General features: G+C 31.1%; 1 protein-coding gene across 1 annotated transcript; it reads left to right on the top strand.

Moving 5' to 3' along the window:
* Nucleotides 1-15,162, top strand: LOC127736082 (protein PBDC1-like). Its single transcript, XM_052246588.1, has 6 exons — nt 1-81; nt 6,661-6,726; nt 8,698-8,757; nt 9,407-9,547; nt 11,247-11,358; nt 13,360-15,162. The coding sequence occupies exons 1-6, from the start codon at nt 58-60 to the stop codon at nt 13,446-13,448; spliced, it is 492 nt and encodes a 163-aa protein (XP_052102548.1). The 5' UTR covers nt 1-57; the 3' UTR covers nt 13,449-15,162.
* Nucleotides 15,163-15,854: the final 692 nt, after the last annotated feature.

Raw genomic sequence — 15,854 nt, 5'->3', positions numbered from 1 at the left:
CACATCAAACTACTTTATTACATTGAATATTTTTCGAGCAAGGAGCAAGGAGGAAGCATGGCATTTGATTTAGGAGGATTGGTAAGATAAAAAATAGCATTTGGATCAACTTGAGTAGAGACAAAGACAGTCTGAAAGTCGAGAATAAAATTTTCTCTCAAAGTCCAGCCCAAAAAAGCGTAATGACATAGGAGGAAGGCGACAAAGCAAACACTTAAAAATAGCCTGTATTAAAAAATAAATTATGTAGGATTAAACTTTTTTCCTTTCCAGTTTTCCTCATTAAGACCATTTTTTAAGATTTGAACAGATTTTTGACAAATTGTATGAACAGTTTCTGTTGACAGACTATTCTATTGATCAATGATTCTCTGGACATGCTCAAATGATTGTTTGTTTCCCCTAACCCTGTCATGTCAATTCTTTTCCCCCCTTTGTTTGGCAGATGAAAAAAGTGTTGCTTTGGTTTCTATTGACAATTTTCAATGATGCTTTTGAAAAGTTGTCTGATAATCCATGTGATTATCCATAGGACACTAGGGCGCATGCGTGGAGGAAAGACGTTCATTTTTGACAGCTCCAATACTCACCAAAAATTACAGGTTTTCTACAAGTTCAATTTGTCCATACTTCAATATTTTTGATCCTTTTTGATAGATAACCCACTACAAATCACTTATAGTGAATGTACATTGTATTTATCAGTTTTAACAAAATAAATCTTTTTTTGTTTCTAAGGCCGCCATAGGCGGTCACATGACAAGAATAAAAGTCACATGATCAAACCGGAAGTTGACAAAAGAAAACAAAACAAGAAAATATTCTGAACGAAAATAACAACACTCTGTTGCTTTTCCTTCATACTAACATGGCTATTTCAATTTCCTGTGCTCTTTGGTAGCCGAAGAGACGAAGATAAAGTGAACAAAGGTATAATATATTAAAAATTTAACATATTTTATTGTACAAAATAAAAATGAGACCTTACTATACTTTACTGATCACCTCTTTAATATTGCTCATATGCCATCATGCAAACTTTAAAACCATCTTTGACAAAGAGGAGCATGAACACACACATGATCAGAAAACACACAGCTCAATAACAAACTTAGGGAGCCTGAAATTAAAAGTAAACAAATGCAGACCAGTAAATAAATATTTATTCATAATTCTACTTGCAAATGCCTTCGATACTGAAACAAACCCAGGGCCAAGATGGCCATGCGGTACTTGTAACAAAGCAGTTACCTGGAAACATAAAGCGGTATGTTGCGACAGCTGTGATACCTGGTTCCATATTAACTGTCAAGGTATACACTCAAATATTTACAAATTTATGGATGCAAGCAACATCTCGTGGGAGTGCTTACAATGTGGTATGCCAAATTTTTCAACATCATTATTTAACTCCACATACTCAATCGATACAGAAAATCAGTATTCTGATCTCAGTAAATGTTCAGACTTAAGCAGCCCAGGTGTACCAAATGCAACATCATCACCTATAGATTTACCGGTACATAAAAACAACAAGGGTTCACAACAGAAAAAGCAAAAATCCAAAGTAAGAAAACCAATAAGAGTAATCAACATAAATTTCCAATCACTTTGCAATAAAAAACCTGATCTATTAGAAATAATCAATTCATGTAAACCAGACATTATCATAGGTACAGAAACATGGCTAGACAAGTCAATACCATCAACTGACTTTTTTCCAAGCAACCTGTACAATGTATACAGAAATGATAGACCAACAAACAACAAAAACCAAAGCCATGGTGGTGTTTTAATAGCTATCACCAAAGAGTTTATTAGTTCTGAAATTGTAGAACTTAAAACAGATTGTGAGATAGTATGGGCAGAAATAAACATCTCTGGCACAAAAAAGATCTGTGTTGGTAGCTACTATAGACCCCCATCAGATAAAGGTACATCTTTGGAACAACTTAACATCTCCTTGAATAGACTAGATAATACAACAACCACAAATATATGGTTAGGAGGGGACTTTAATCTTGGACACATAGACTGGTCAATACCAGCATTCATCTTAGGCAAACCAGATGCTAAACAACATCAGCTTTTACTAGACATAATATCAAATCACCACTTGCACCAAGCCACAGACAAGCCAACACGTAAAGATAGAATATTAGATCTCATTCTAGTAAACAATCCAACTAGCATCAATAAACTTAACACACTACCACCGATTGGCTCAGCAGATCACGATATAGTCTATGTAGAAATGGACACCTGGCTTAAAAGAGTAAGAGAAACACCAAAAAAAATACTTAAATACAAAGAGGCAAACTGGAACATCATTAAAAATGACCTTACTACAACACTTAACACCATCAATAACTTGTATGACTTGAGTGATGCAGATACATTATGGAACACCTTCAAAAACGATCTTCTCAAATCAATAGAGTCAAATGTACCTCACAAAATGCTCACATACAAGCATAGACTACCTTGGATAAACAACAACCTAAGGAAACTCATTAACAAGAAAAATAAGTGTTATAAAAACAGAAATGAAAACCCTTCGAAATACAAGAAACTAAAACAAACAGTCCAAAAAGAGCAAAGGAAGGCATACTGGAACTACATAGAACAAATTATTTGTGATTTACCAATCAATGAACCGGACCAACATCAGTCCACAAACACAAAACCAAAAAAGCTATTTCAGTTCATCAAAAGCACTAGAAATGATAATACAGGAATTGCGCCTCTGAAAAAAGAAGGCATACTTGTAACAGACACTACTGAAAAAGCAGACATTCTTAATCAACAATTTCAGTCAGTATTTACTAACGAACCGCCAACTAATATTCCTGATAAGGGTCCAAGCCCATACACAAAAATGCCAGAAATAAAAATCACAACACCAGGTGTCGAAAAATTGTTACATAAACTAAATCCACATAAAGCAAGTGGTCCAGATAATATCAGTGGACGGGTTTTAAAAGAACTAAAAGTACAAATTGCACCTATCCTTAACACCATATTTACCAAATCTCTGAAATCAGGAAAAACACCAAAAGACTGGAAACATGCAATTGTTGCACCAGCATTTAAAAAGGGCGAACGATACAAGGCTGAAAACTATAGACCAATTTCACTCACTTGTATTTGTTGTAAATTAATGGAGCACATTGTGACAAGTAACATCATGAACTATTTGGAGGCAAATAACATACTCTACGATCTCCAACATGGTTTCCGAAAATCGAGATCATGTGAATCACAACTCATTCAATTTATACAAGAACTTCATAACAACAACAGCAAAAATATACAAACAGACCTCATTATTATGGATTTTGCCAAAGCCTTCGATAAAGTACCCCACAAACGTCTACTCTACAAACTTAAATTCTATGGCATTCAAGATAACACTCTAAAATGGATTCAGGCTTTCTTATCAGACCGTACACAAACAGTGGTTATAGATGGAATAACATCAAATACAGCACCAGTTACATCAGGCGTACCCCAAGGAACTGTCCTTGGGCCTATACTCTTTTTAATTTACATTAATGATTTTCCAGAATATCTTGAACACAGCAAATTACGACTCTTCGCTGATGATAGCATTATATACAGAGAAATTACATGTCAACAAGACTGCATAAAACTACAAACAGATCTTAATGCAGCAGCTAAATGGGAGGCTGATTGGCTCATGGCCTTCCATCCAGGAAAATGCACAATTTTAACCATCACACAGAAAAAGAAACCATTCAAACACGATTACATTCTGCATAACCATATTTTAGAACCAGTAACATCAGCAAAATATCTCGGCGTAACCTTACAGTCTAACTTAAAATGGAACAATCACTACGACAACATCATATCAAATGCAAATAAATCTCTTGGCTTTCTGAGGAGAAACTTAAAAGTATCAGACACCAATATCAAATCTCGTGCATACCAATCCATAGTGAGACCAAAACTTGAATATGCATGTAGTTTATGGGATCCGCACACATCAGAATATAAAAATAAGCTAGAAATGGTACAGAGGCGTGCAGCCCGTTATGTATGTAACAACTACCACAACACCAGTAGTGTTACATCCATGCTAAACGAACTACAATGGCCCTCACTAACTGAGCGTCGCCTCAAAACCAGACTAATCATGTTCTATAAAGTAATACATGGACTCATCGCAATTCCATCACTAGTCCTTATACCATCAGATACTAGAACAAGAAAATCACATACCCAAACATTTCGGCAAATATCCACCTCTAAAGACAGTTACAAATGGTCATTTTTTCCGCAAACAATCATCCAATGGAACATGTTACCACAAGTTGTAGTAGCATGTCAAACAATTGAAACCTATAGAGATCAGTTGACACCAACTGTTCTCCACAACATAAATTAACTCTATAAATACCAATGTACATATTTTTAATCACTTGTTGTCTTTGTTTCATGTAAATATCACCAAGTATTCTACAAATTTAAAGATAAATTTTTGTTCTATATAATTTTAAACAATATACTCCGCGCATGCAACAGTTCGTAATCTTCAATATAAATGAAGCTGTAACTGTATATCAGAAGAAGAAGAAGATCTCTTTATATGTTTTTCATCATTGCTCAATTATTATATATTCCTTTAGTTTCACATAGCTTATACCATACTATAGAATGTAAAACAAGAAGAAACTGTGGGGTTAATGACATTCTCTGTAGAGTGAAAACAAAAAACTGAAATAAATAGTTTTTCCTGTGTGTCAGGTCTTAATAAAATTCACATTTTAGCTACATTTAGGGGAAACCAACATTAATTTTTCCATGGTCTCTGTGAAAAAGTATGAAAACATTGAGTTGAATTAGAGCTTCTTATTTAGTTTCCAAGGATGATATCTAGTAGAATTTGCAGACAATTCAAACATATTTTGCCATTTAATATTTTCTATCATGTGTAAAGCTTTATCATGTTTATAAATTATACACTTATAACATATCATAACGATCTCTTCGGTATTCAAGTGTTGGTAGGCCTAAGGTTTTCAATCTCTGCATAACTGCCCTGAGGTATTCTGCTGCTATTAATCCTGCTCTAGATCCAGTACACTAATAGCCCCAAAAAACTGGTGAAGAACCCAAAATTTGATACATGTAGATAGTATCTGTAAACTCTTAATTTATATGATTTAATACAACTTGGATTGATTATAACTATTATAATTTAAGATACATGTATATGTCACTTTTACTCAACAGAAGAGTTTCCAATTTTGGTTTTATGAATGAACTACACAGTTTGTTGTGGGGTAACTTAGAAAAAAACATTATAGGACATTGTGATGTGAAGATATTTGCATTGTGACGTCAAATTTTTTGAGAAAAAGCACCTGTTGAACGAAACATTGGAAGATCATGAATGTATTAATTAAAATAATTTAACTTAAGGAATACGACTTTTGTTCCTTGTATATCAATATGGCAAATGTAATTGTTAGATAGAGTTATCTACCTTTTGAATAATTACATCTGCCATACAGTTACTTTTTGAGAAACTTTTCACAGAAGTAAGTTAGCTGCAGAACCATAGCTCTTAGGTCCTTATGATATTTTTTGACAGTTTTCTATGGTCCGCAAATTGTCAAAAAATATACGGTTCCGCAGCTAATAAGTATGTGTGCTTATGTATGTCTAAAGAGTAACTGGATCAATACTTTCTAAAATTTATACGCTTTAAAATTAGAGTCTCAAATAAGTGAGATTATAAATTAAAATATTATTTCTTACAAATTGTATTTGTAAATGATCACTGTGACCACTATATTATTGTACATGTACAATTAAATAGGGAAATATGTTGAGAGGGAATCCCTGACTGCATGTTTTGTGGGGTGCCCATTTGACCAGGTTTGACTGTATGTTTTTTATGATTGGGCATTGCTAGATTTAGCTAAAAAGCTCAAACTGCAAATACACAAAAGCGGATGAAAATAGGGTCTTATTGGTTGATTACTTACAATGTATGGTACAGTGGCAAATATTACTTGCATTTCAGGACAAAAGCAACAATTCAGCTAGGTTTGTAGTGAAAAGTAATAATACAACCTTTAACTCATTGTCAAAGGCCGTACAGTGACCTATAGTTGTTAAACTTCTATGTCATTTGGTCTCTAGTGGAGAGTTGTCTTACTGGCAATCATACCAGATCTTCTAATTTTATATTTAATGAAGGATGGAATGTTGTATAAATGTCACACTAAAAGCCATGTTTATGTAACAAATGTAGTACATTTTTGTACTAGTTGACTAAGATAATAAAATATTGAGTAATACTTTGATTTATTAAAATTGATTTTAAGTTTTAAAAAATTGTCTTATTCAGACCCCAAGATTTTTTATCTACTTATAATGTTCTGTGGGTGAATGTCTCATTGACTTCTTACCAATATATATTTTATTCATATAAAAACAAATTATTAAAATCTACAAATTTTGTACCTGTACTTTAGACTACCTTTTCATAAAACATTAATGGATGTTTTCTTTTTTTCATATTAAATTTTACTGTACATGTTATTGAAAGAAATCAAGTGTTACATGGTTATATTGTCGTGAGTATGTCAGTGTTCAAATAATTCATGTCTTTTTTTTGTCTTACAGAATGCAAGCCAGCTTCAGTCAGCATCAAGTGTTTTATCTTCAGATGCATCTAAATATGAAAACAGGGTAATTTTAATTTATTGTGACTATATCAGATGTACATGTATGGTGTGATCATTCAAATTGGAGAATATTTAAGGAATTACTTGGGCTGTAATGAGTGTTTTAGGGCAAGGCATTATCAATTTAGTTATAGGCTGAGAAATCTGTGATTCAGCTATTAGAAAAATGGACAAGTATGTCGTGTATGAGGGTAATATTTAAATCACAAATGTTTAGTTTGGTATATATATATATAATTCGTCTATACTGACATAAAATAAATAGTAAGATTAGTAATCAAGTTAACAGTTCAATCGATTTCATCCTTCCATTGGGACTCTTCAGGATAATTGTATCAGGAGCTATCCTGAAAAGTCCCAATGGAAGGATGAAATCGATTGAACTGTTAACTTGTTTACTTATCCTATTATTTATTTTATGAAAATATACATCTGCACATTTAAACTTTTTTTTTACGCCTTTATATATATATATTATATATACATGTATATATAAACAAGTCTAAATTGAAAACAACGTTCAAACCTATGATTGCGTTGGATAAAAACCGCAATTTTTATACGTGTGCATGCAAAACAAATTTCTTGGTAGAGGGGTCTAAATACAGCACAAACAACATTTTCCAAAAGACCAAATGAGTGAAAAAGTATATTTTAACAAAACGCATTTGACTAGCAGGTCGAACAACTGAAGTTCTTAAACCCTGCTGAATGCCATTGGCGATTGCCAAATAAAAGGATCACAAACGTAACAAAATAGATCTTATTATTAATTTATTACCAAACAGAAAACAATAAACTTGCGAAAAAGATGGTATACCGCAACCATGAGGTGCAATATATATATATATATACTTTTTAAAATGAGGATGATTAAATTGTCCATCTTGTGCTAATTTTCAGAAAATAATAGCGTTGTAATGTAATAGTCTCAAAAATAATAGCATTGTAATGTAATATTCTCAAAAATAATAGCATTGTAATGTAATATTCTCAAAAATAATAGCACTGTAATGTAATATTCTCACAAATAATAGCATTGTAATATAATATTCTCAAAAATTATAGCACTGTAATGTAATATTCTCACAAATAATAGCATTGTAATATAATATTCTCAAAAATTATAGCACTGTAATGTAATATTCTCACAAATAATAGCATTGTAATATAATATTCTCAAAAATTATAGCACTGTAATGTAATAGTCTCAAAAATAATAGCATTGTAATGTAATATTCTCAAAAATAATAGCATTGTAATGTAATATTCTCAAAAATAATAGCATTGTAATGTAATATTCTCAAAAATAATAGCACTGTAATGTAATATTCTCACAAATAATAGCATTGTAATATAATATTCTCAAAAATTATAGCACTGTAATGTAATATTCTCACAAATAATAGCATTGTAATATAATATTCTCAAAAATTATAGCACTGTAATGTAATATTCTCAAAAATAATAGTATTGTAATATAATATTCTCAAAAATTATAGCACTGTAATGTAATATTCTCAAAAATAATAGTATTGTAATATAATATTCTCAAAAATTATAGCACTGTAATGTAATATTCTCACAAATAATAGCATTGTAATATAATATTCTCAAAAATTATAGCACTGTAATGTAATATTCTCAAAAATAATAGTATTGTAATATAATATTCTCAAAAATTATAGCACTGTAATGTAATATTCTCACAAATAATAGCATTGTAATATAATATTCTCAAAAATTATAGCATTGTAATGTAATATTCTCACAAATAATAGTATTGTAATATAATATTCTCACAAATAATAGCATTGTAATGTAATATTCTCAAAAATAATAGCATTGTAATATAATATTCTCAAAAATAATTAATTAGAGAATTGCCAATCTATGGTAATCTACATGTATATCCTAATTTTGATTATACTCTTGTATTATACAAAAAATAGGTAGAGTATTATTTTATTTTCAGGAAGAACTTGAATTTGAATGGGCTAAAAAAGCTTATCACCATGCTGAAACATATTTTAATGTAAGTTTGGATTATTTTATAGACAAGAATTTCATTTACATGTTAAAAATGTACTGGTATGTTTCCAAATGTTTGTAGTTAACAGACTTAACTGCTTTTAAAGGAAATTAATTGCTTATCTTACAAAAATACAAATACCAGCAATAATTTGTTATAATAACATTAATGTATGTTTCATTAGAATCTGTAATTTTGATTGGCTGACATCAATCGCGAGGCTTTCCAACATGTCCAATACCATATTTTATTTCCGTATAAAATACAAAACCTCTTGACTGCATATGTTATCCCTGACCTTGTTTTAATAATGCATTGAAAAACAAACGAAAAGCTTGATTTTACTCTTAATTCCATAGTTGTAGCAAAAAAATGTAACTATAAGGATTGAATGGTTCTTTTTAGAATTTTATAGATTTGTAAAGGCGTTGAAATTGCACACATTTTTAAATGAAAGATGCTATTAACCTTTGAGAGGTGAATTGAACCAGCCTAGAAAATGTTTATAGCTTAAGATTATGCATTGAAATCACAAAAATAATTACCTGTGGAAATTTCCATATTTACAGAAAAATATATTATTTATAGTTTAAAGCAAATGTTTGAATCGAAAATATTTCTTTTGTAGAAAAATTTTATTATTTTTTTTCAGTTGATCAGCTCTGTAAATCCAGCGATATTGAAACTAACAAAAATAGACACAGACATTTATACACATTTTCGTGATGAGTTTCCAGATTTTAAAATTGATGTTATTAATATTGAGGAAATGAAATCAGCAGAAGGAAAAGAGGTTTTTATATATCATTCTTTTTTATCTGATATTAAAACATGTATAGTAGATATTCAGATTATCTAGATGAAAAGATGTATAGAACATGTAGATATTCAGATCAGTTAGATGAAAACATGTATAGTAGATATTCAGATCATTTAGATGAAAACATGTATAGTAGATATTCAGATCAGTTAGATGAAAATATTCAGATCATTTAGATGAAAACATGTATAGTAGATATTCAGATCAGTTAGATGAAAACATGTATCTTAGATATTCAGATTAATTAGATGAAAACATTTATACCGTACCTTGACCTATAATTGTTTACTTTTATAAATTGTAACTTGGATGGAGAGTTGTCTCATTGGCACTCATACCACATCTTCCTATATCTATATAGTAGATATTCAGATTAGTTGGATGTGGCTGTGAAGATTTTTATTTAATTGTATAGACTATTATTTTCTCTCCTTGCCCAAAGGACCCCCATGAAAATCCTGCCATTATGATTACTAACTGTCAATTGCCCAACATGAAGTTCTCTAAAATCTTGTTTGAGACCTTTTTACAAATCACATGTAATTGGAACCTTGGGCTGAATCTTTCCTCTTGAGTTTATTTTAAAACTTTATACAATAATTCCTTGACTAACCAACATGGTTATCATTACTATTAATAGAACATAAGACTAAAACATTAATTCTGATCCTTTTCTATGCAGTAATATTAAGTATTGGCTGATACCTGACTTGGGACAGGCATATAATGAATGTGGTAGGGCTATACATGTTTGTGAGCACTCAACCATTTTGCAGTGCAAATGGCACTGTAACATTTTTTTAAATGCATTTTTTCACATTAGAAAGTGCTCTTTCAGAAATTCAAATTTTCCATCTATCCATCAGTCTGTCCATTATCTTTTTGAAACTTCTGAAACTGCATGAACCAAACCCCACTACTATCAACCATAAGTATAAAAATAAGAAGATGTGGTATGAATGCCAATTAGAAATTTTGCTTATACACAAAAAAAAAAGATCCACATGTATTTGCACCTACCACAATCGACTGTTTTGTGAAAATTTGTTTTTAATTTAAAAGTTTACAAATATCTTGAAGCTCCATACTATAATTAAAACAGGTAAATAAGTTAATAAGATGCATAAAATCCTAAAATGTGCACCTACAATAAACTTTTAAAGTCCATAGAAACAGATGTAAACAATCCAATATACCAACTTACCCAGTAGCTTTTTTTACCTTCTCTAGTAAAGAGTCCCATCTCTTTCGTTTAATTTCAACTGGGTATCAGCCTGATTTAGACTGTGGCAGGGTTAAACATGTTTGCTGGCACCAAACCCTCCCCCTAACCTGGGACAGTGGTGTAACAGTACAACATAAGAACAAACTATGAAAATCAGTTGAAAAGGGCTAAACTTATAAGCCAATAATAACTAATAAATAAATCATGTATCTAAGACTAAAATGAATAACTATACAATATATAGCATTTTACTGTGGAAAAAGTTAGATTTGTCTCCCTTTTATAACAAATTATACTTAGTTGAGTTTGTGAATACAAGTTCTTTAAGATGTTGCCAATTTAAGCATTAAAAATTAGAAATTAGAATGTTAAAAAGTTCATATTCTTGAATATTTGAAAGAAAGATCAGATGGTTTCATTTTCTACTAATTGTTTTTTTTTTTTCAGAAATGGCGCTCATTTTGTGAGATTTACAAAGAAAAGGTTGAAGATTATAACATGGGATCATTACTTAGAACTGATTGTACACAAGATTATTCTGAAGAAAATTCATTTTTAGGTAAAATATTTTAGTATGGCACACTTCCCATAACAACGTCACAGCAATGCATAGGAACTTTATATAACTCGTTTTTTCATGGTTGTAGCATTTATATGTAATTATAAGAATTGAATGCTTTTTTGTTATTTTATAGAATTATAAAAGTGTTGACTGCACACTTTTTTAGTATGAAGCACTTATTCAAAAGGTCAATGCTTTTACACCCCAATAGAATAACAAAAAGAAGTATTCAATTCTTCAGTACATTACAAATTACTTCTCATGGTTATATGTAGAGCTTGAGATGAACAAATCACTTCTCATGGTTATATGCAGAGCTTGAGATGAACAAATTACTTCTCACTGTTATATGCAGAGCTTGAGATGAACAAATTACTTCTCATGGTTATATGCAGAGCTTGAGATGAACAAATTACTTCTCATGGTTATATGCAGAGCTTGAGATGAACAAATTACTTCTCATGGTTATATGCAAAGCTTGAGATGAACAAATTACTTTTCATGGTTATATGCAGAGCTTGAGATGAACAAAGTACTGTTTTTTGTCTCGCCTTAACGGAGTCAAAAAGCGAGACATAGGTATGCTGTTTCCGCCGGTGGCGGTGGCGGTGGCGTCAACAATGTTTTAGTTTGTGATTAGGTCTAGTTCATGATGAACCACTAGTGGTAGGTCAATTATATTTGGTATGCAGTTGTATTAGCATTGGCACATTTCATTGCCATGGAGATTATTTGGTCCCGCCCCCTCAGTCAAGGTCTATTAACTTTGAAACTTTTCATAGTTTACATGTATTAGTTTGTGATTAGGTCAGTTTATGGGGAACCACTAGTGGTAGGTCAATGATATTTGGTATGTAGTTGTATAAGCATTGGCAGATCTCATTTCCATGGAGATTATTTGGCTCCTCCCCTTAGTCATGGTCTATAGACTTTGAAAATTTTGCTAAGTTAACATGTATTAGTTTGTGATTAGGCCAGTTCAAGGGGAACCATTAGTGGTAGGCCAATGTTAATTGGTGTTCAGTTGTATAAGCATTAGCACATCTCATTTCCATGGAGAATATTTGGCCCCGTCCCCTCAGTCATGGTCTATTTACTTTGAAACTTTTGCTTAGTTTACATGTATTAGTTTGTGATTAGATCAGTTTAAGATGAACTGTTAATGTTAAGTCAATGATATTTTGTATGCAAATTTATTGGCATTTGCAAGTATGGTTTCCATGGAGATTATATAGCCCAACCACTGATCATGGTTCATTGACTTTGAAACTTTTACATAGTTTACAAGTTAATGTTTGTGTTTAGGTTTGTTTAAAGGGAACAACGTATGATAAGTCAATGGTATTTGGTATGCAGTTGTATTAGCATTGGCACATCTCATTCCATGGAGATTGTTTAGCCATGCACCTTCAGTCATGGTTCATCGACTTTGAATATTTGTATAACTTACATGTTAAAGTATTGCTATTTTAATTTCAACATTTGCATTATCAAAATTACAAAAAGGCGAGACATATTTCTGTGATAACAGTTTATTTATATTGACATCTGGATTGTATAACTACAGTGACTTATTTAAGTTTTCATCAGATTAAATAAGAAATATACAACACTCATATCTGTTGTAAAGGCAAATCATTTCTGTTCAATGTATTTTAGAAACATATTTTATCAAATATAAGGAATAGTGTCACTGTGCAAAAGGAATTTTATTGAAATTTATTTTTAATACATGTTGTATGTCTCTTATTGTTGGGGGGAAAACACAGATCACTCTCTATTTTTTAAGATGATGCAGAATTTTAATTTGAAATTAATGAAGTTTATGACAGAAAGTTTATACACCATTTTAATAATCAACTACCACCTACCAACTTTTGACATGCTATTTGCCCGTAAATTGGGAAGAGAGAGTTTGAACAGCTACTAAATTTTATCGTGTCTTGGTATAGGTTATTTTATTTGTAGTCTTATCTATAATTTCATTTTTTTTTACAGTTGTAAGGATACAGTTTTTAGCAGTTGAAATAGCCAGAAATCGTGAAGGACTGAACTCTAATTTAAGACATAAAAAAGAAACATCATGACACAGCCTGTTGTTGTGAGGACTATGTGTAATAAGGACAGAAAGACTCTTTGATTGCCCTAAAACTTCTTTCAGTTGAAGCTACCTGTGTTTTAGATCAAATACTAAAGGAGATATATATCTTTATAAATGGTACACATCACCCTTATTGTATAAAATAGTGCAGATTAGTAAAAGATACAGATCACTTGATTCAAAGTGTTCAGTGAAGATTTGAATCATTGGGTAAAATTAATATGCCTTTCTGATTTAAGGTAGCACAATACAAAGATTTTATACCTCCAACTCCCCAGTTTTAAAATGCTGTAACTTTCTTTATAATGCTTGAAAATTTATAAAAGTGGTATTTATGGATAGCTAACAGATTACTCTTTCAAATTAATGCAATGTTAGTATTATACAACTATTATGTAATTAATTATAATTTTAACTGTGTCTAAAAAAATTTACAAGAATTTTCCACTTTCAATTGAAATTAGCTTCTTCATGGATACCCCGAGAGGGTTGATTTTATAATATGTTGTCCTAGAGCCATTATCTACAAAAGGGTGTCTCAGATTTTGGATAGAATGTATAGATCAAATTTTACACCTAATCAAATAATCTCTACTTTTATGTGGTAAGGATGTTTACACTAATTACAGATTTATGAGAAAATGGAATACGATAGCGATAATTTGAGACACCCTTTTATAGCTCCTGCTGTGTTGATTAAGATAACGTTAAAATTTCTTGTGTAGTTATAGAGATGTCAGAGCTAAATTCATTCAAGTGAACTGACCAAGATTTTGCCATTAATTGCATAATAATTGATTACTTAATGATTGCATAACAAAAATATTGCATTCATTTAAAAGATTAATCTTTTATCTATCTATATATACCTCTTTTATTAATTTGTTTGCAGTCATAAGAAAGTACCATCATTTTAAAGGTTGGAGATTGGAAGTAAAAAAATCTTTGTATTGTGCTACCTTAATAAAGTTACAATTTGACTGTTTTAATACAGATTTTGGGCTTTTGATGTAATTATTTGTTGATTTCTGAATATATTACTGCCGTATGCTTTATATGAAAAATGTGAAGTAAAATTTCTTGTTATTTCTCCATATGCTTTTATGCCCTGCTACATATGTGTCTGGAACACATTGTATATCAGCCAATATGTTATTGAGTTGTTTCTGAAATTTCTATAATATTTTATGAAGTGTTTAACTATGTTTATTGTCTTGTATATACATTATAGTTCTATATCATTTAAGCCATCATGACATACACTTCAAATTTGAAATTATTGTAAAATTTATGGTTAAAATTTTGTGATTAATTTCTAAGCAGACAATAAAGATACATTGTGTAAACCAATATTATGTCATAATAGGCCTTAATTGGAAAGATAAATCTGTGGATGTACTGTAGCAAATGTTTCAAAACTTTGCATACTGTACATGCAGAAATTATTGCAATTTTTTTAAAGTACAAAAATGTGAGGTTTCTATTTGTGATTTCAGGATAATCTGCATACAGTTATATGTATTGGATATCAGAATGTAACTTCCTCTTATCGCAATACTCACCCAGTCAAAATATTTGCATCAATAAAACAGAAACTCTATTTCATAATTTCAAGTTAACATTTCTATGGTTTATGGTTTTTATGTTAGTTGTTTTTGTGCCTTGTACTGATATTTTTAAATAAGCCAATTGCTACCGATTATTTTAGTTTGTTCTTATGTTGTACTGGTACACAACTGTCCCAGGTTAGGTGATGGTTGACCGCTCACCAACATGTTTAACCCTGCCACATTCTTTATGTGCCTGTCCCAAGTCAGGAGCCTGCAGTTCAGTGGTTGTCGTTGGTTCATGTCTGTAATATTTGTTTATTGTAAATTGTTTTGTTATGAATTAGGCCGTTAGTTTCTTCGTTTGAATTGTTTCACATTTTTCATGTCGGCCCTTTTATAGCTGACTATATGGTATGGGTTTTTATTCTCATTGTTGAAGGCTGTACAGTTGCCTATGATTGCTTACATCCACTTCATATTTAACTCTGGTTGATAGTTGTCTCATTGACATTTGTACCACATCTCCTTATTGTTAGCTCATCTGGACCAAAGGGCCAGGTGAGCTTTTCTCATCACTTGGCATCCATAGTCCATTGTCATCGTCAGTCGTCGTTAACTTTTACAAAAGTCTTCTCCTCTGAATCTACTGGGCCAAATTTAATAAAACTTGGCCACAATCATCATTGTGGTATCTAAAAATGTGTCCGATGACCCGCCTTGGTTGTTGTTGGTTGACTCCTTATTAGAGTTATTGCCCTTTGATGACGATTTTTAACAATTTTTTGCGTTTTTGCCTTACATCTTAAAAATTATAATAGATAGATAGAAACTTAAATAAGCAA

This window comes from Mytilus californianus, unplaced genomic scaffold, assembly GCF_021869535.1.
Source record: "Mytilus californianus isolate M0D057914Y unplaced genomic scaffold, xbMytCali1.0.p SCAF_3, whole genome shotgun sequence".
Classification (NCBI taxonomy): domain Eukaryota; kingdom Metazoa; phylum Mollusca; class Bivalvia; order Mytilida; family Mytilidae; genus Mytilus; species Mytilus californianus.
The sequence above is the reverse complement of the archived record's forward strand: the minus strand, read 5'-3'. Positions and strand labels throughout refer to the sequence as shown.